Source organism: Takifugu flavidus, chromosome 2 (assembly GCF_003711565.1).
Source record: "Takifugu flavidus isolate HTHZ2018 chromosome 2, ASM371156v2, whole genome shotgun sequence".
Classification (NCBI taxonomy): Eukaryota; Metazoa; Chordata; class Actinopteri; order Tetraodontiformes; family Tetraodontidae; genus Takifugu; species Takifugu flavidus.
Window position 1 is genome coordinate 9,373,863 of NC_079521.1, and position 21,543 is coordinate 9,395,405.

General features: G+C 47.5%; 1 protein-coding gene across 6 annotated transcripts; it reads right to left on the reverse strand.

The window, feature by feature from the left end:
• Nucleotides 1-658: 658 nt before the first annotated feature.
• large2 (LARGE xylosyl- and glucuronyltransferase 2) lies at nucleotides 659-20,276 on the reverse strand. Of its 6 annotated transcripts, none has more exons than XM_057023587.1 (16): nucleotides 19,970-20,276; nucleotides 12,717-12,788; nucleotides 7,546-7,733; nucleotides 6,663-6,952; nucleotides 6,336-6,418; nucleotides 5,842-5,965; nucleotides 5,378-5,549; nucleotides 5,178-5,282; nucleotides 4,979-5,091; nucleotides 4,697-4,822; nucleotides 4,440-4,595; nucleotides 3,561-3,718; nucleotides 3,166-3,444; nucleotides 2,867-3,013; nucleotides 2,599-2,794; nucleotides 659-2,485 (listed from the first exon to the last, which is right to left on the reverse strand). In XM_057023587.1, exons 3-16 carry the CDS (start codon nucleotides 7,643-7,645, stop codon nucleotides 2,288-2,290), a joined length of 2,247 nt encoding a protein of 748 aa, XP_056879567.1. In that variant the 5' UTR covers nucleotides 7,646-7,733; nucleotides 12,717-12,788; nucleotides 19,970-20,276; the 3' UTR covers nucleotides 659-2,287. The 6 variants fall into 6 exon arrangements, with proteins under 6 accessions (XP_056879567.1, XP_056879555.1, XP_056879583.1 ...); XM_057023575.1 differs by having other exon boundaries at nucleotides 19,964-20,276; XM_057023603.1 differs by lacking the exon at nucleotides 12,717-12,788.
• Nucleotides 20,277-21,543: the final 1,267 nt, after the last annotated feature.

The following is a 21,543-nucleotide window of genomic DNA, read 5'->3' on the forward strand; positions in this document are numbered from 1 at the left end:
TCACCAGACATTAAACGCTCGTTGGCCTGATGAGGTCAGAGGGCAGAGCTGGCGCATCATCGTCAGAGGTTCAATGAGCCGTGAAGTCGATTCAGATGAACCGTAAATGTGAAGTTTCTGCTCAGAAAATGTGATTCTGATGCTTTAGATCTGAATAAAAACTCATTTAAGTGTAGTTTATCCCGAGTTTGTTCGAGGTTTTTGTTTGCGCCTGTGCATTTTTCGTTAACATCAGATTAATGAGACAGAAAATCCGACTGTAATGTTACTGTATTATTAGAACATAAAGTCTGTGCTCATTTATTTTACATGACTGAAATGATTTTTCACTACTTCCTAAATTCGAAACAGAAGTGTGACCTGAAGCCTCTGAATGCTAATGCTAATTAGCTCATGGTTTTTAACGACATGTGGTCAATAGTAATCAATCCCAAAAATGTAAAAAATATGACAGCAATATAAAGTTAGCATGCTAACCCATGAGATAGTGCTAATAGTTTTAAAATGATTAATTAGTAACATTCTTTTTAAGAAACGAGTCATATTATGGAATAAGCTCAGTTAAAAAGTCAGAATAAAATCTTTTCTGCAAGCTTATAGAGTAAAAAACATTTTAAAAACATCTTTTTAATGAGAGTGACGACAAACTCAGGAGTGATTTTTTTTAAGAAAGGCAAGTTTATTTCAAGCACGTATTTATAAAAATATGATCTGAATCAACAAGAATAATAAATAGAACACCTGACGTTCCGCTCGTCAGTACAATCAGGATCCGCCTCACATCAAAGGCACTAGCATCGCCCAATCACAATCCAGGTGACACGCATGACAGCGGGGGAGGGGTCAGGACAGGCCAATCACAGCTTCCACTCTCACTTCATCATCCATCGGTTCCTCTTTTTCTCGTCTCAACACAGGAAGTAAAGAGGTTGAAAAAGGAAGCGCTCGTCTCTGCCAGCGCCCCCTACAGGCTGCAGCGTCATTAGCTTAGCGCTTAAAACTCTCCGACTGTCTCAGTAGGGAAAAAGATTGCCAACGTTTTTAAAGGCTTCGCTGAACCGCTCTGGAGTGATGAGGTCATGTGGTCATGTGATGCGTCGACTCTGCTGTAGCCAGAAACTGACGTCACCTGATGACATTAGATAAACAAGCACTAAACTGGCTGCAGGCGTGGGGAAAAAGAATCATTTGATCTAAGAGGAAATAAAATTTATACTCAAATGAACATTTCCTGCAGTCCATTAACTGGATATTTTTAATTGCATTTCAGTCGAGCTGCTTCGTCCACAAAAGGGAAACCTTATTGTTCCATGTGCGGTTTCTATATTTCGTGTGACAGCAGATGCTAATGTTGGCTGATGTTCGCTAGCTAGCTAAGGATCAGAATGAGCTCATCTGAGCTTCTGTTGATTCTTCTTCCTCAGAAGTTTTGATTTTTGCAGCAGATGAAGAGGAGAATCTCTGGAAGAACGATGTTGCTCAAACGTCGGGAATCAGACAGCAGACGCACAGAAATCCAGTGACAGACTAAATCTAAAGGGATCTTTTCCTGATAACAGCTGCTCCTCATCACCTCAGATCCAATCAGTGATCAATCAAGTTTTTGGTTACACAGAATTATCTTCTTTTGCTCATCCATAAATGTTTTTTTTCCAGCTCCGTCTCCTTAGAAACCCCAGTTTTGCTGAAATTCATTGAAAGTTTTGAATCAATTCAATCTAAAAGTTGGTTCAACCTTTACATTTCTTTGAATGTGAAAAAGAAGATTAGAGCAGGGATATGTAGTGCAACATGCGGGTCAAAGGTGGCGTGAATGTGGTGGAAACGAGTCACGTGATACAGCTGAAGCTTGCACACGCTCGCTCATGCAGGACATCCCTGAAGCTGCAGAAACGCAACAGATGGATTTTCAGGCCAGAAAACGTCTAAAGAATCTGTAATAATGGTTCAAACTTCGTCAATGTAATTCATTGGTTCTGATTGACAGTAAAAAAAAATATTAAATACATCAGTTGAGTGGAAAGAGATAAGGCTTGGCTCCTCCTCCTGCTCAACAGGCCCCTCCTCCTGTCCAGCAAGCTCCTCCCCCTGCTCTACAGGCTCCACCTTCTCAAGACATTTCCTCAGCCTCCACAGAGTCATCCAGAATGCCCCGATTGTCAGCACACATGGTCCAATGTTCTTTAAATAAAGCTACTCATGTTCCCTTTGTTCACCAACGATCTGAGAAGATCCAGGAACATCTGCAGGTCTTTAAAGCTTCACCATTCAGCGGTGCGTCAAGTTTTTAGATGTTCCTCTGGGCGGTGAGGTACTTGAGCGCAGCTGAGCCGTACTTCCTGGACAGGTCCTGGTGGAACTCGTCCTTCAGGATGTTCAGACAGTTTCGATAACTGGAACTGGAGCGGAACTTGGAGATGTCAAAACTGGGAGCATGGGGCATGTGGATCATGAAGGCGTTGGGGAGGACCATCAGGTCGTACTCCTGCAAGAAACAGGTTCAGAGGTTGATTTTGGAATGACAGAATATCAACAATTCTCTACGGTCGGAGCAGCATTAGCATTATCAACAGAGACGGGAAGTTTCCGCAGATGTACCTGTGCGTCCAGCTCCATGATGTGGGACACCTTGTTCCAGCCGAAGCCCACAAAACGCTGGTCGTACTCCGGACAGTCCCTACGAACCACCACGTACGGCTCAAAGTCCGGTTCCCACTCCACCTTGTACGGTGTCGTTGCCGTTCTCCATTTGGCATAGTTGGTGGGAGCATGACCTTTAGGCCACACGTGATACCTGAAGAAGCAGGAAGTGATGTCATACTCAGGGCGACCTGTGTGTGTGAAAGCCACTGGACGGTTCGAGTACCTGAAGGTGTAGAGAGTCCCCATGTCCAGCATGGAGAGCAGTTCCGCTTTGGATTTTGGGAAGGACAGACGGTAACGAAGCGTCTCGAAGGCCGGAACCACCAGAGCCTTCTTGGTGTGAGCCATGTCCATCTGAAGCACGGACTTCCTGCGTGGAGGGACAGAGATGGTGAGACTCCTCACACCAATGGCTCTGGTTCGCCATCCAGGCTCAGGTTAGACCACTGGTGTGGACTTGTGTCTCCAGAATGTTCTGGATTCTAAACCAGAACCGTGGACTCGGCATCCACTGAAACTTACCTCAGGTACTCGTACAGGCCGTACATGGGCAGGAAGTCCACATCCGTCAGGAACACGTACGGCGTTCTGGCGTTCTTCAGGGCCACGTTTCTCACCAGGTTCACAGGGTAGAACTGTCCCTCTTTGTAAACGATGTGGTACCCGACATTCTTGCGGTTCTTTAGGACCTCCGAGGCCTGGGCGTAGCGCAGAAACTGCTGGGCCTCAGCGTCGGACATGTAGAGTGCAAGGCTGATGGGACCCTCCCAGTGCTTACAGATGGCCTCCAGCATCTGCAACCTGCAAGAAACGCGCTGTCCATGAGTCCGCCAACACCAGCTAGCATCCAGTCCACCAACCAAAGATCTCTACAGACCAGCAGGAGATAAAAAGGCCACCTGGCTGCGACCGCATACCTGTCCATGGACAGCTGGGCCACCAGTGTGATGTCATCCTCAGTGGGCGTGTATTCGTACTGTAGGAAGTACAGGTGCACGCGGTGAGCGGTCAGTCGCTCGCGGCGGAAGTCGTAGCACTGGTCATCCTCATCAAGCTCCTCCAGAGCCGCCTGCAACTATGGAGGCGACAACAGCGCCGATCAGAGCCAACAAGACCAGACTCGTCTGGGAACTCTGACAAACACTTCTTTCCCATGTTCTAAATACGCCAACAACAAGCTTCAGTCACTTCAGGGGTGTGAACCACCATGTTTCTACAGCTCTGTCGGCGTGTGAGCCTCCGTTTTCTTCAGAAAACTCCACACACACACACACAGCGGACAAGAAGGTCAGGGATGACAGTCTACACACCAACTTCCTGTTGGACCGAGCTGTGACTTTTGACCCCCACCACTCCAGAAGAACTCCCTGTTGTCTTCAAACCTCTTCTCTCAATTTTACATGGCAGAACATCAAGTCAGAGTTCTGAACTCCAGTAACCATCAGTCTGGTGGAGATGGGAACTTCTTCCAGGTGGCCTCATAGTTTGTTTCGGAACCCCCTGGTGGAGTGATGAAGATCTTCTGAACCAGAACCACAGTGTGGTTGTGTCTTCATCTCAGCTGCTGAAGCTCTCAGCTCCTCAGCGGTCGTCAGAAGCATCTTGGTGACCTCCCTCACTCATTTTCATAATTATCTTCTAAAACCTCCAGACGTTCAGTGGCAAATTTTTAGCTAAATAAACTAACAGGAAATGACACGGTGTGTGACTTCAGACATTTATGGTGTCTTACCCTGTATGTGGTCAGAATGGGTTTCATATGGGTCCTTTAGATCTTCTGGTTTTAAAGGTCTCACCTGGATGTTTTCCGGACTGGACTGGCTCGGGCAGCCGAACAGTTCTCTTCTCAGTAGGTTCCCATCATACTCCAGGAAGGTCAAGTAGAGGTTCCTGAAGAACTCCACATGTTTGTTCTTCACACGAAGCTTCTTGGGAGAGTTCCAGTGGATCACCTGAGACGGCAGCGTGGAGACAAGTCAGACCGGGCACATTTATTCAACAGTTAGCAAACCGTTGAGGTTCTTTCCCCTGTAGCGGAACATCAGGAGCCCACCTTCAGGTCGGACACCTCGGTGTAGCATTGCTCCGAGCGCGTGTGGTCGGACAGCTGAACGTTCCAGAAACAGGGCAGCTGGTGCACCAGGACCGGGTTCTGCTTGATGAAGGCATTGAAGATGTCCTGTACAGAAGAAACACGAGGAAAAACCTCAGCAGGGTCCAGCACAGGAGATATTGAACAATAGTCCACTGCTAGCTCATGTTTGTCCCAGTTAGCCTATGCGTGAGTTTGGCCACGTTGCTAACAGCCAGCTAACCCATCCGAGTGATTCCTGACCTGGTCAGCCAGTGAAGTACTGAGCATGCTCATTAGTTCCTTCTCCGCAGTCAACCTCCACATCTGCTCCCAGCCGATTCTCCGCAGGCGCTCCAGGTAGAGAAGAATCACACCTGCGAGACCGACAAGCGGAAGTTTGCTTCCTTTGTGACGCTATCATGTTTTTGTCTCCTGTCACCCGTGTTGAAGAAGCCGTTACCTGTGTTGAAGCCTCGTCCCAGCGCAGGCCAAGGTTTGTGGTTCTTCCAGAGGTTCCCCAAGTACCAGTCGCTCTGGTTCTCCACCAGGCCGATCACCTGTTTCTCTGAGGACAGGGCAGATTACAGGATTATCTGAAGTCAGGTTGAGAATGACAGAGATTTGGGGAAGTTTAAATGACTACAAAAGCTTTGGTCTCACCTGTGAACTTCCTGAAGATGCCCCAGAGCTCGGCGATGTCGGTGGCGAAGGTGATGTCGGTGTCCAGCACGATGACCTTTCTCAGGTCGGACGGCAGGGCTTTGGTGAGCGTAAGTTTCATCAAGCCGTAAATTCCTGAGTAGTGTTTGTTTGGTATCCAGGACACCTCAGACTGAAACCACAGAAGAAGAACACACATCCTGGAGTGAGGTGCTGTCTTGTCCATGCTGTCGTCACGATGATTACTTTCTACAGGTTTTCATCCAGAAGAGCCTTTTTTAAATTGTTTAATGGCCTGAGTTAGCATGGTGTCATCAACTGTAACAGATGGCTGACATAGCAATTAGCATCGTGAAACAGCACTTAAATCTGCGTCCATCATTGTCTTAACCAATCAGGATCAGAGTCATACGATCCTACCATGTTTTGTGTGTGTGTGTGTGTGTGTGTGAGTGTGTGTGTACCTTGAGTTCATCGGCGTCATAGAAACTAACTTGCACAGACGGAACCATCCAGGACTGAAAGAGAGAACTCAGGATCTGATTGGCTACCGTGTCTGTGATGAAGTGGAAATGAAGGGGATTCCTCCTGGAAAAGAGTTGTTGGTTCACTCATCTTTGCAATGGAGCCAAAAATTTAACAACTAATTAAAAATAATAATTAATAAATAATAATAATCATTAATCAAAATAAACATTGGCAACACAACTTAGCCTAGCATAATGCTAATGCAATACGTGCTAAAGAATGTAGCCTAGCGCAGCGTGATGATGAACCAGCAACATGGAGGCGAGGTCACATACGTGGTGACATCATCAATCGTTGACGCAAAAGACTGTTATTGTTGATATTTAATGCGAGTTCATTAAAATCATTATCGATCATCTTGTTTTCACACATTTCATTGATGCTAAGTTTGGCTACAGTTGCTAAAAGAACAATAACAAACCATCCTGACCTGTGGAAGAGGACAGACTTGACCAGCGTGACCACGTCTCTGCTGGCGTTGTGACCGGCACAAACGCACGCCACATGGATGAGCTGCGGGAGGGAAGAGGAAGAGCGCATCATTTCCACCACACGTGATCAGCCGTGCCGCATCACTCAATACGTTTGAGGTCACTAGTGGGAAGCTCTTCTGACCTTTGACCTCTTCACATCACAACTGTAATGGGAAATGACTGAAAGCAGCCGAGCTCATGGAAGCGCTGAAGCTAAAGTGCTAACGTTCAGAGTCTGATGTCGCGATTGTGGATTCTGGTCAGGAAATGACATTTTCACTGACCTCGCACTTCTGGACGACGGGGGATCGGGAACATTCAGTGCGGTTGCTCTTCTCCTCCGCCGTGTTATCGCCGTCCTCGGGGCCCGTGTCCGCCGAGGCCACCCACTGCTGGTTGCCGTAGTTGCCGTCCTGTGCTTGGGCGATGACATCCTGCGACTGGCTGAGTTGCAGGCGGATCTGACGGTTCTCCTCCTCCACCTCGCGAACCCGTGACTCCAGGACGGCCCGCTCCAGGACCTGGGCTGCTGGCGTGTCGGCCAGACAGGGGGTCAAGAAGAGGGAGCGACCATCTGTGGGGGAGGGGCGAACCAGTTACACACCACTGACGTCCATGGTGTTCCCACTCAGATCTCAAAAACCTGCAGGTTGTTCTATTAAAGCTAGCGAGATGTAAAGCATTAGCAACGGTGGGCGTGGCCTGGTTTCCTGGGCAACGTCGACATAGAAACAGGACTGATCCTAATCTGAGGTCAGTCTTTACTGGAAGAACACTGGACAATCAAACTAGTTTGTGGAGCTCCACAAAGCTCCACATTGGTATATTTCTATTTATATTCATCCGCTGCTAAAAGTAGTTCCACTCTTCATCTGTAAACTGTTTTGTTCCACCTTTTGTTCCATCACTTCAGAAACGGATGAGCTGGAAACATTTAGTCAGAAGGACATAGAGAGCCCAGTTAGCAGAAGAACAACTATTGATTCATTATTGACGTTTTCTGCTGTGGCCGTCTGAGCCGAACCGCAGCCTCAGATTAAAATATCTTCATTATTCGTGTTGAACTGGCTGATTACTGACCGATCAGCGCATCGATTAACTGCAGCTCTGGTATCGACCCGTGTTCTAGGATATTTGTTTCTAAGGCGACATCGCGGTTGAACTCACTCTCCAGGTTTCCGGCCAGCAGGTAGAGCCAGGTGAGCAGCACGACGGCCACCAGAGACGCCGCCAGCAGCTTCAGGCGTCCACGGAACAGCAGGTGCATGATGGGAGGGCGACGCTGAGGTTCAGGGGTGGGGGTGGGGTTCAGGTGGGGTTCATTCCCTCATCAGACCCCCGCAGCATCTCTTCATCTGCAGAGAGACGAACCATATGGTTCTAAATCCAAGAGCAACCAACCAGATCACATGACCATGGTTCGCCAACAACAGCGCAACGAGAGAAAAGTAAGACGTCAAAAGAGGGAAAAGTGACCCGAGTCTGTTGGTCACATGACCCAGGTCGGTGATGGAAGAAGCTGGAAGACGGTGAAGGACGTGTGTCTGTCTCAGTTCCAGGTCACGCAGGTCGCGACGCTCAGCGCGGCCCAAAGGACGGCGAGGAAAAACAGCCAGAACAGAGAGAAACTAAACAGCCAATCAGCAAGGTCACAGATCTGCAGAACACATTCTGAACCTGAACTGGATCAGTCAGGAGGAACCTGAACGGCCAGAACACGCTCCAGATTCACCACTTTGGACTCAGCAAAACAAGAATAGGTGGAGCTGAAGGTTCCCCACCTGGATGACCTCATCACCACAACCACCATCATCACTATCTTCATCTGAAGGTTCCCCACCTGGATGACCTCATCACCACCACCACCACCACCACCATCATCACTATCTTCATCTTAAGGTTCCCCACCTGGATGACCTCATCACCACCACCACCATCATCATCATTATCTTCATCTGAAGGTTCCCCACCTGGATGACCTCATCACCACCACCACCATCATCATCACTATCTTCATCTGAAGGTTCCCCACCTGGATGACCTCATCACCACAACCACCATCATCACTATTTTCATCTGAAGGTTCCCCACCTGGATGACCTCATCACCACCACCACCATCATCACTATCTTCCTCTGAAGGTTCCCCACCTGGATGACCTCATCACCACCATCATCATCATCACTATCTTCATCTTAAGGTTCCCCACCTGGATGACCTCCTCATCACCACCAACACCACCACCACCACCATCATCATCACTATCTTCATCTGAAGGTTCCCCACCTGGATGACCTCATCACCACCACCACCACCACCATCATCACTATCTTCATCTTAAGGTTCCCCACCTGGATGACCTCCTCATCACCACCACCACCACCATCATCATCACTATCTTCATCTGAAGGTTCCCCACCTGGATGACCTCATCACCACCACCACCATCATCATCACTATCTTCATCCGAAGGTTCCCCACCTGGATGACCTCATCACCACCACCACCACCATCATCACTATCTTCATCTGAAGGTTCCCCACCTGGATGACCTCATCACCACCACCACCACCACCATCATCACTATCTTCATCTGAAAGTTCTTCACCTGGATGACCTCATCACCACCACCACCATCATCATCACTATCTTCATCTGAAGGTTCCCCACCTGGATGACCTCATCACCACCATCATCATCATCATCATCATCATCATCATCCTGTTTGACAGGAACGTGAACCCTTGACTTTGGGGCGTGGTTACCTGGGTGTTGTAGTCCATAAAATGTTTGTCATTTGACTACAAAAATGGCTGGATTTACAAAACGCGTCCCTTATATCTTCTTCCTGTTTATCTTCTATACGCGATGTTTGTGGACGTCACCTCTCTGCCTGCTTTAAGCTGACAGGACTTAAGGAGTTAAGCTGTTTTATATCTAACATGAAAACTGAGACGTGCAAGAAAAGACGCTGAGACGAGAGGAAATTAAAGGAGAAGAAAAGAAGAGTGGCCGGAAAAGGTCAAGAAACCATGGAAAATGAGAGCTGGCAGGAGAAAGGTGCTAGTTAGTGGTTTAAGTGGTTCTGGAGAGAAGCGGCTGACGACTGTGAGCGAGGCCATCGAGAGCAGCGCTCAGCAGAAGATGATGGATTCATTAAGATCTAAGAGATCCGCTGTGGCTCGGCCATGTTCACAGTCCATCAGAAGGAGGCAGGAATTAAAGCAGCTCCCCTCCCTGTGTGTGTGTGTGTGTGTGTGTGTGATCCCTCAGATCAGATCAGACTCCCGTGTGTGTAATCCGAACGCGTCGCTGCCTCCTGACGTCCGATTGGCCATTTTGTGTCCCGACAGCGAGTTTCCTGTCGGAGGTTCTCGACTTTCCATTGCGACACGCTGACCTGCCCTCAGGATTAATGAATCTTGGGATCAGGATGAAGTAGTGGGTTTGTGGTGGGGGGGCAGGGCAGGGGGGCGGAGTCAACCTTTTCTATTTCTCAGAGACGTGACAGGAATCGCCGGAGCTGATCTGTTTTGAGACGTTCCCGCCGTCCTAAATCTACACGAGAAACCACTTTAAGATCGGACACAAATTACCAATCACATCAGTTGTGTTTAATAACTTAACCGCTGCTGAAGGTGGGCGCCACCCCGGTCCTAAAAAGGTCCTCAGCAACTTCAGCTGGAGTTAGCTCGCAAGTTAGCGCACTGCTCAAAAAGCGTCCAAATCCCCCCAGCTGTGATTGGCTGCCCACGGCGTCGTTATTTGAATTCAAAAGTCTGAACTTGTCAAATGCAGAAATCCCGTCCTTTATTTTAATATTTTAATTTCTGAAGCTGCAGGAGAACCACGAAGATCACCTGCGTGATGAGACGCGTCAGGACTGGAGGTGAAGCATCAGACGTTCCTGCAGTGCTGGCAAGAACCGCACGCTGAAACCTGGATTAAAGTCCGTCTTCACCTGCTTCGCTTTGATGCTGCCAAAGAGAGCAGGAGGACGAAGATGAAGAGGAGCTGCTCCTGCAGGGGGAACCGAACCCGTCTCCAGCAGCTCGCTCCAAAATCAGCTAAAGAGGAAGCAGAAAGACTTTTTCTCTACCTGGAGATTTCCCTCACCGTGCAGGCTGAGACTCAGAACGTGCGCTCACACGTCCAGGTTTACATATGAAGTCAACCCAGCCCTTCCTCCTCCTCCTCCTGCTCCTCCTTTTTCAGAGCTCAGACCCAAAACAGAGCTGCATTTTTCCCTCCATCAGCAGTTTGTTCCAGTTCTTCAACCTTGAACAGTTTCACTCCCTGACCCGAACCCACTACAGCTCCTCCCTCTCCTCTTCATCATCCTCCTCCTCCTCCTCCTCCTCCTCCTCCTCCTCCTCCTCCTCCTCCTCCTCCTCCTCCTTGCCTATAAACATAAATGTCCTCCACCTCCGTCAGCTCTGGTTTCAGCCTCCCTGTGCTCCTGCGCTCTGACAGATGGGGGGAGAAAAGGTGGAAAGAAGAGAAATAATAGAGAAAAGAGTGGTGTCACCTTACACAGTGAGCAATAATGGAGCGGAGCATTGTGGGAGATTTTTTTTCAAACAGAGGAATGTAGAGAAGAAAAGCCTATCGCTGCTTCAGTTTGATAGCGAGAACACTAAACAGACTCATTCATGCTATCACTTGGCAGAGTTAGCACACATAAGCCCACAAAGGTTAAACAGATTTAAATCAGATGTTGCTAGCTGGTGTTAGCGTGGACGCTGTTTGCTGAAGAGGCGATGTTAACATGTACGATGTGGGAGAATTAGGATTCCTGCCTGCAGCGATCCCATAAACGTCCTTCTCTTTATATTGAATTGTTGACTCTAGTGATGAGTTGCTAGCACTGTAGCAGTTAGCCACGTAAGCCAGTGTGGTCATTTAGCATAGATTGTGGGGATAACCATGGTGACCGATCTGGCATGTGACCAGTGATAATAAAAAAGTGGAATTCAGAGAGGGTTGTCTCACACGTGACGGCTGCTTATGACTCTGGTTACTAAGCAACCAATTGAAATGCAGCAGGAGATGATTCACAGATCAATGTGATGCACGCTGTTCCACTGTTGACGTTTCCTGTGTTGCGGCGGCGTGATCACCATAAACACGTCATGCACGCTTCAAAGCTGATCCCAGGTCAGTTCTCACTGACAACCTTTGACCAGAGCGTTCCAACTAACCAGTTTGGAGACCAGTTCAGCCATTTCTGACTTCTGCTGTTGTTGGTTCCATTAATCTGCAAACTACGACTTTATTTCACTTATTTGACCTTTATTTCAGCCGCTTTTTGAAATCAAAACCTTTCAAAAGTTCAACTGCTTGTGTCAAACAGTAACTAACCTGGATTTACACTTGGATTAACGCCAGCAAAGGCTTAATCAATAATCTGTCCAGATCTTTGATCCTCGACCTGCTGCAACAGGGATAACCCCGCCCCCCAAGCCCCTCCCCCTTTTCCTGTGCCAGGAAGTGTCGGGTTGAACCACGACGGACCAAATTCCAGACAGGTCATGAATGCCACACGCCGGCTTCACGAGACAAATATTTCAGTAACGAGGAAAATCTTCAAACCGTCACCATGGCGATAGGAAATCCCCAGGTGTTTCCTTCACATTGTATCCCATAATCACAATTCTGACTCTTTAATGAAATAAATGGAAATGAACAGATTTTGTTTATTTCTAGGGTTTGGTCAACAGGGTGTTTACTGCAGTGGCGCTGGGTCCTGACCTCATTGTGATGCCTCTGCTGCTCTTTGATGTTACGAGATCAAAGAAAGTGAACTGAAACTCGGTTAATTCCGTCCACGGTGATGCCAAGTTCCTGCTGTGAGGTCAGCCGAGGATTCAATTCAGGCCGCCGAGTACTTCCTGTCAACCAGGTCACGTCCGAAACAGATACAGGTGAGATCATCGTCCTTAAGAAGGTGTCTGTCCGTGTGATTATTATTGATTGTCAAACCAAAACTATGGTCGTCATAGTGTTTCGTATAGTATAACACAAAGCTCCGCCCCCTGAGACCGACAGGACCCTATGAGTACAACCCATCCAATCAGAGGCTGGTATAGGGTCAGAGGTCAAAAGCATTAAGCGTGGGAGAGCCTTCTTACAGGTCGCCCACGGCAACAAGTAGCACTGGGGCAGTTTTGGACGCAGCAGAAATGTTTATGACCTCCTAAACAACCACCAGACGTGATGAAAACGTCAGCATCTCACCCAAAATCCCAGCATGCACCTCTTCCCAATCAGAGCGTAAAAATCCGACATGAAGCCGCAGAAGAAATGAGCTCAGAAGAAGGAGGAGGAGAAAAACTGACCGGAGTGACTCCCAGAGTGAAGAAGCGGCTCAGCCGATGACGGCGCCGACGTCCTTCAGGAGAAAATCAAGGCTGCAAAAGAAAAACAAATGCGATGACAAAACAACCCAAAGAACCCTGAGAACCATTCCAGCAGAACTCTGAGGGAAACAGCGGAACCGAAGCAGCTCAGATCCCCAGACTGGATCATCATTACTAAAACCACAAGAATGGTGTCAAATCAGGTAATTCCTGATTCTATCATCCGTGGATGCTTTTGGCACTAGAAGCTACATTTTACTAAAAAAGTGTGCCTATTGAATCAAGTCCAAATCTGCCTGCCACCGTTGGCTGACAGCTGCTACAGGCAGCCACGTTCTTCTCGTCTCTACCACCGAACCACTTCCACCACTTTTAGCTCCATTAGACAACAAGCTAGTGACCTGAAATGGAAGCTAGCTGGCTGTGTGCCAATACACAAAAAAAGGGGAGGGGAGGGGAGAGGAGAGAAGAGGAGAGGAGAGGAGAGGAGAGGAGAGGAGAGGGGGGAGGAGAGGAGAGGGAGGAGGAGAGGAGAGGAGAGGAGAGGAGAGGAGAGGAGAGGAGAGGAGAGGAGAGGAGAGGAGAGGAGAGGAGAGGAGAGGAGAAGGAGAGGAGAGAGAGGAGAGGAGGAGGAGAGGAGAGGAGAAGAGGGGAGAGGACAGAGGAGAGGAGAGGAGGAGAGAGGAGAGGGAGAGGAGAGAGGAGAGGAGAGAGGAGAGAGAGGAGAGGAGAGAGAGGAGACGAGACGAGACGAGACGAGACGAGACGAGACGAGACGAGACGAGACGGAGACGAGACGAGGGGAGGAGAGGAGAGGAGAGGAGAGGAGAGAGGAGAGGAGGAGGAGAGGAGAGGAGAGGAGAGGAGAGAGAGGAGAGAGGAGGAGAGGAGAGAGGGGAGAAGAGAAGAGACGAGGGGAGGGGAGGGGAGGGGAGGAGAGGAGAGGAGAGGAGAGGAGAGAGAGGAGAGGAGAGGAGAGGAGAGGAGAGGAGAGGAGAGGAGGAGAGGAGAGGAGGGGAGAGGGGAGGAGGAGAGCTTTGGGGGGGTTCTTCTATTATTTTTATCTGTGGATGCATAGAACAAGTTGGTGTCATCTCACCGGACTTTAAAATAAACTCTGTGTGTGTGTGTGTGTGTGTGTGTGTGTGTGTGTTGAGCTCTGTCGGTGTCATCGACCTAGAGAAATGCTGCCTGGGGGGGGCTCTGATCTTATCTGGAGCCACGACAAATCTCCGCACGCATGCTGACATTCTAATCTGCATCTGCATCAGAGGGTTCGGGGTGGGGGGGGGGGGTGACAGTGGGGGTGGAGGTGATGTGCAGCTATGCTGACCTGCTGAGGGGGGGGGTGGGGGGTGTTCAGGCTGATTTTAGAGCCTCTCTGTTGTTTGTGTGCTAACAGTCTTCTGACGGTTCACACCAGGAAACAAAAGCGGTCGTTAAAGAGCCTGAATATGGGGGTGGGGGGGGGGGCTCGTCTCTGCAGCATTGACTTCTGGGAGATTTGTCTCCTCCGTGTTTACAGCGAGCTCTGTCACACACACACACACACACGCACACACACACACACATATATAAACACATATATATATTTGGTCACGTTACCACCAGTGGGTCAACGTTTGAAGAAAGTGCCGGTAAAGCTCTGCCCCCTGACCCCCAACCCACTGTACTGGACCAGGAGATTCGAGCATTACATGGTAAACAACAAACACCTCGGCAGCGGCGCTGTTCTGCCGTGACTTTTTAGGAAGATGAACATAAATCTGCTCTCGTGACTTGTCACCCAAATAAAAAACCCCAGCGACTACTGCTGCAGGAATCTGCGCTAGCATTTATGATGGAACACCTTCACCGCGCTGGGCACCAAACCAGTGGGGGGGGGGGGGGGGGGGGGGGGGGCTCAAGCAGCTCCTTGAGGAACAGACTCAGACGCCCGGTGCTCCCGCAGGTCTCCGTTCCCACACAGACTCGATAATGCTGCACTATAACACCCTGACACTGACACACTCCCGAGGAAGCCACAGCCGAGCCGGGTTTTCTGCTCCACCTGGCATGTGAGGATCCCAGGTGAAAGCACGTCTACCTGGTAGGACAGAAAACCCGGCTCGGCTCCGGCCCTCTTGGACTGCACCCCTGCCTTCGTGTTCTCCTCCCGCTCATTTCATCTGGAAGACCGTGGCTGTTTCCGAAACCACACACTCGTTCCCTGTTCACTCCTCACTACATGGGGACATGGACTGAGTGAACTACGTAGCGCACTCAATTTAAAGTTAGCATTCGGACAACGTCATTAACGGCGCACGTAAAGTGACGTCCTGGTGTCGCATAATAATTACGAACCGGTCGCCGGGAAAAGTGGCCAGGTCCATTTAATTATCGTAACCCATCAGAAATACATTCAGCGGTCATTTTATGGAAATGCAATATTTTACCCGATAATTAACTTTATATAATAAAATGAAATATTAATGTCAATAATAATACAATAATAATTACTTATTACCTAAAATAATTAGTGTCCCTTGACATTTTCAAGCCAAGACGTGATGGCACATTCTCAAGTCATATTCCGCTGTAGTGAAAACATTTAATAAAGAAATTTTCATCAAAAAATGGATCCAGAGCTACTTTTCATCTTTGTAAATATTCTTTTACTGAGATTCTGTTGCCTGGTGAGGAACAGACGATTCCAAAGAACAATTTTAAGTGAGGGGGGGGGATCAGTGAAGATTGATTGATTTTTTTTTTACACATTTATGTTGTAATATTTTAAGATGATCATATTGGTCCCCTACTGAAAAAAATTATTTCCAAAAATTTAATATATCAAACTGCACAGTAGAAATTACGTTAAAAAATGTATCACGTGATACCGTAAAGGCTGATGGGATACATTTTCCGAGTTAGGGTGCTCGCTTCGCAGTGCATTGTGGGATATATTGAGTGCACTACATAGGGTACAGCGATGCTCACTAGCAATTCGGACACTATTTCAAAATGGCGTCCACACTATTGAGTGCACTATGTAGGGTATAGGGGGTGGTTTCGGAAACAGCCCATATCTTTGTTGCACGTATTGTTTTGGTGTTTATATATTTGACCCTGTTGTTTAATCCTCCGTCTTAAATTGTTGTCTTTAAGCTGCTCTAACAGTGCGGGATCAATAAAAGCTTATCTTATCCCCGACGCCAGCGGAGGGGGAGGAGCCTCCCGCCCATCGTCGGCAGGTTGCTGTAATCTGAGAACGGCGACTCGGTTTCTTCTTCACTCGTCTGAGTTTCAGCTCAGAATGTTCAGAGCTGCTGAGCCGCAGATAAGACAGATTTGGTGATGAGTTCAGGGACTCGGGGAAACTTCTGCCTTTGGATGGAGATGAGGAGGAGGGGGCTTAAACAGCCTCTGCTCCTGCGAGGGCCACGGCGAGCAGGAGGAGCAGCAGCTGCCTCCCACTCTCTGGTTAACCTGAACTTTTTGAAATGGAACATTTATATTTCAAATCTCAGGTGAAATCAGGTAAACAAGCAGCAACTTGAGCGATTTTCAGGATATCGATTGTGATCCCTCCGAGACTGATGACAAACAGTCGTATGTCAGAGAGACGAGACGGGTGTTTGATCACAGATTAAAGTCCCCACGTGACAGGAAGTCACATCAACTGTACACGTTTATTTCAGACTCTGCACAAACTTGGATTGGGCTTGTTCGCATTAGCATTAGGTTAGTTGGTAGTTCTGTTGCAATGCAAGGTTCTTAAATGTAAGTAAATAATATTAACTTTCAAACGTTCAATCCCTTACTATGACTAAACACATCTAAACCCCTAAAAATAACCCTGTTTTAAACTACTCTGAAGTCCTGATGACAAGATTACATGTCCCCACTTCCCAAAAGTCATATTGTTGCTCATCAAATGCATGTTGGGCAACAAAAAGCAGCATATACAAGAACACACACACACACACACACACACACAGAGTGCATCAGCGCCTGCAGACGCTGTAAAAAGAACAGGGAAGTGACGTTCAGGCACCTATGTTAGAATCAGTAACAGGACTGCAGCAGAGAGGTCCAGTCAGGTTCTCCCAGCTGGGATCAAGAACATCAAGTGAGTTATGTAAAGATGACACATCCCAGTTGTTACATAAGGTTCCTTATTTTAAACCAACATCTACTGTTGATTTCATACTACAGCCCCGTTTATGCAACAATTTTGGGTGAAAACGTAAAGCTAAGGTTCCATTTGGGCCGTCTGTTTGAAGCAGAACACCTAAAAATGGAGCGATTTCAAAATGATACCAAACTGGGGTTCGAAAACGCCGTCGCATCTGTCGTGTAAACACAAAACCTAGCGCTTTTCCGATATGTGGTCCCCTGCTCCGGGGGGGGTTCTTATGTAAACGGGGCCTAAAGGTCAGAAAGCCCTGCGAGAGTCACAGAAAGGTGTCGGACAACAGCATCAGACACAGACGAGCAGGTCTGATGTGAACCTGCGGACGTGAGAAAGCAGAAGAAAACAGGTAACACCGCCTCACCCCAACCCAAGGCCCCCCTACAGCTGCAGCCGCCCACCAGCTGAGCCCAACGATGAGGCGGGGCCGGTAAACGGACCTCGTCGAGCTTCTGAGAGGAGCCGGAACCTTCAGAGATTCTGGTCACGGCCCCTGCGAGTCGAACAACTCAAACATTTAACAGCCAGACGGGATTTTGTTGAGGTTCAGCACTCGAGTCCATCAACCGGGACCGGGTGACGAGTTCTGACAGGGTCAAAGTAAGAATCCCTCCATGCACACATGGCAGAGCCGAACCCCCCCCCCCCCATCCCCCGCTGGGTTCCCCTAACTCATCCGCTGAAACAGTCATTCACAAATCCTGCCTGACCACCTGTGGCAGCCATCTTTAATCTGGAGTATTTAAAGCAGAAATCCGGATGAGAACACAATTCCACCCATCTGTGTGTGTGTGTGTGTGTGTGTGTGTGTGTGTGTGTGTGTGTGTGTGTGTGTGTGTGTGTGTCGGAGAAGGGAAACGGCCCCTTCTGCCTGGTCAAACATCTGATTCTCCACTCTTTGTGTGAGTCCAGGGGTTGTAAATTAATCAGTAATTACCAGCAGAGCCGTCAGCTGGGTTAATGAAGAAACCATTAAGAGGGGGAGGACATGGGGGATGGCGTGTGTGTGTGTGTTGGGGAGGGTCATAAACAAAAGATAATAGCCGCTCGTTTAATCTTAATTCATGATGAATGTGCCAATTATTACGGAATAAATGAATGGAAGCAGAGTTAAACAACAAAGGGTCACTCTACATTGCGATGTGGCCCGGGGGAACGTTTGCTGCGTTAGCATCTGCACCACCGATCCATTCTTTATCAGCAGGTACATCGGAACACACCAAACCACGTCCACATATCTTCATCTCTGTCCTGAAGAAACGATGTCCACAAACGTCTCACCTTCTGACGGACAGACTCGGTGCTGACAACAATAGACGAGCGGCAGAAGCTCAGCAACAATCAGTAGCTGCTGATGATTCAGCTGCTGCTGATTCTGAACAGAGGTTCTTAGAAGAACAGGCAGAACTCTTGGTTCTGGAAGAGTTTCAGTGATGAATGCATTACAGTCACTCAGCACAGCTTGTAGCATTAATATTATACAGCTTATACCTCTGAAATATTGATCAGCCATATTTTAATGGCCACTTAAGCTGCAGAGCAGACAGGAAGTGCTCGTTAGCACGGCTAACAGCAAACACAAGCTTTTTATCTTTTCTGCTGTTAGCATCTAAACAATCTGCACATTTTTAAAAGGAGAAGTTTGATTTTAGGAAATAAACTAATTAATTTCAACCATTTGGTATCCATCATGTTTGACGGTTTTCATGTTAACTTAGCATAAATGCTAACTTAAAGCACCCCCTGCTGACTGGCTGCAGTATCTCACATAAGCTCCACCCCCTCTATCTTTTCAGCATCTCCAGACCTTTAGGAACGACCTGAGCGGGTGAAGAGCCAGAAGAAAAGCAGGAAGAGCTCAGAGAGCAGAAGCGATGAGGCTGCAGACAGAAGCTCCAGAAGCTAAACACCGATGAGCATAAAAGCCCGATAACTGGAGTAATCGGATCATCAACTGATCCAAAGCCTTTACCTGCACTGCAGACAGCTAATAATGGAAAACTTGATTTACATGTTTCAGTCCAGTTATCCGATTATTTCAGAGGTCAAACGTGGTGATTCGACCTTCCTGCTGTCTTCCAAACATCAGTCTGGTCTTGTTGGGGTCTGTTGGGCTTTCAGGTTCGGGTGGACAAAGACAGTCCAGGACTGTGAAGCCGGTTTCTCGTAATCATATTACTAACATTTTCTGATGAAATAGGATTCCCTGAATAATCTGATATCTGCAGATCAGATTTTACGGGTCATGTAAAGCGGAGGAGAGCTTTGGGAAGATCTCCTCACAAACCTGCCACTGATTCATACAGTCAGGATAAAACCTGAACTTGTGTTCTTCTGGTTCTTCATCACATCAAGTTTGATGAACCGTCCGCACACCTGAGCCTCCTGCATTTGTGTCTGTGCGTTTTCACGAGAACAAAGATCTTTGTTTCTCTAAAAAAAAGAACCCGAAACTTTGGAATTTACCCACATTTTTCCAAATTCCACCCCCAAAACATCTGAACTCCAACAAAGCCTCCAGGGGTTGTTTATGAGCTGCTCCTCTCTGTGTTCATTGAAGGTTAAGTGATGTTTTCTTTTGGTTTAAATCAGCAGTTTTATTTATTTACCACAATAAATAATCATTCAGTCATAAGTGGAGGAAAATAACAAAAAATGAGACGGACAAAAATGACGTTAGAGATCGCTTATTAAAGGAACTTCCTGTACTTTGTAAAAGGTTTTGTTTTCAGATACAATCAGTCATTTATCAAAGTCTGTTCAAGACAAACATGAACTATTGTTTCTCAGATTAATCCTCGCAATTAGTAGAGCAATAAGCAATTAGTAGATGGGAAATTACGCTAATTAATGATGCGATAAATATTGTGATTACTAGGTCAGCCCCTAAAAATGCAGCTACATCAGATCAAGACACAGGTCACACACACACACACACACACACACACACACACACACACACACACACACACACACACACACACACACACACATTAATCCATGGAAGCAACCGATAAGTTCCAGCTCAGAGTCAAAGATGACAGATGTCCCTCACCTGTACCTGTAGTTATGAGCTCCGTCGCTCTGATTCAGACCAGAAAATAATCCAGTAGATTTAAAAATCATCCTCTAATCCATCCACAGGCGGAAAAAACAGCCCCTCAGCAGGAGGTGGCATCGCCGCGGATCCTCGGGACCGCAACGGTGACGGTCCGCCATCAGAAAGACTGCAGAGCTGCAGAGGACGAGGCCGAGGCCACCCAAACTTCAGGCCGGACGCGGTGAGTCTTGGTCGGGGAGAGCAGAGTGAAGGACACCGCTGCTGAGTGCGGCTCTCCGCGGTGAGACCAGCAGAGACTCGCTGCCTTCCTCCAAAGGAGCCGACCGCAAGAGCTCCTCCCACAAACCGAGATAAACCCCTCCCACCCCCCCTGTCAGCCAATGGGAGGCTCCCTGCTCTCTCTCTCTCTCCTTCTTGGTCTCTCTATCACAAGTCAATCCGTTTAAATCAGTTTTCTTTCAATTTTAACAGCCAGAATAATTCATGTCGGTTAGTTCAATAATGCTGTTAATTATTACATAAATTAGTTTTGTTTATTGAATCCGGAGATTAAATTTGACCTCTTCCGAAATCCAGATTGTCTTTCAAAGGGAAATTTAGAAGGCGCAGCTTCATATTAAAATGTCTACCCCCCCCCCCCCCACACACACACACACACACACACACACACACCTTTTTTGGTAGTAAATGTGAATTTATTTGTAAAGTGAATTTTAAATATACAGTTTAAAGAATAGGGAGTTTTTCAGTTTGACAGTTCAACCTGACCCATGTGAACTAAAATCCCATAAATATAAATTTATCTATAAAACAATCTTCAGCATAGTCATATCCAGGACCATAGAGTAAAAGAGAGGGTTTTGTGAATTTTTAAATTGTGCAATAAACAGAATTTGCTTTAAATCAGATCGACTGATGCCTCTAGAGGCTACATTGGGTACTACAGCACAGGACAGACTGGCTGGTGGAACCGATCGGTTAATGAAACATTGTCCTGTTATAAATCGATTTTGGAATCTGGACTTATTGAATGATTGACAGCGAACGCTTCGGCCTTCATCTTCTCCACCTCATCGTCAACAGCAGCAGCTCTGATTCCCACAGAGATCATCAAAAGTTTGATCGGGGAACAAAAAGCTGCAGAAAACTCTCTGCATCAATAATTCATACACACACACACACACACGCACGCACGCACACACACGTGCCCACACAAATGCACAAATATTCAAGGTAATGCAGAAGACTTCATATGCAAATAACCCATATGTGCTGCCCGTCACTGCAATGTGTGCGCGTGCGTGTGCATGCGTGCATATGCATGTGTGCGTGTCTCTGTGTGTGTGTAACAGCACAGTCATCCAGATACCCTTTGAATATCATCCCTGACCTCTGACACACTCCATGTTTGGCTTCCTTCTTTATATTATATTATATTATATTATTATGCTAGCATTAGCCTCATAAGCTAATTGAGTTTTATTTCCTGCCAGAAGGACATTCCTCATAGTTTTCAGTCCAGGAAGTTCTCCATGACACAATGAACAAGTGTTTGATTCATACAAATATACTGA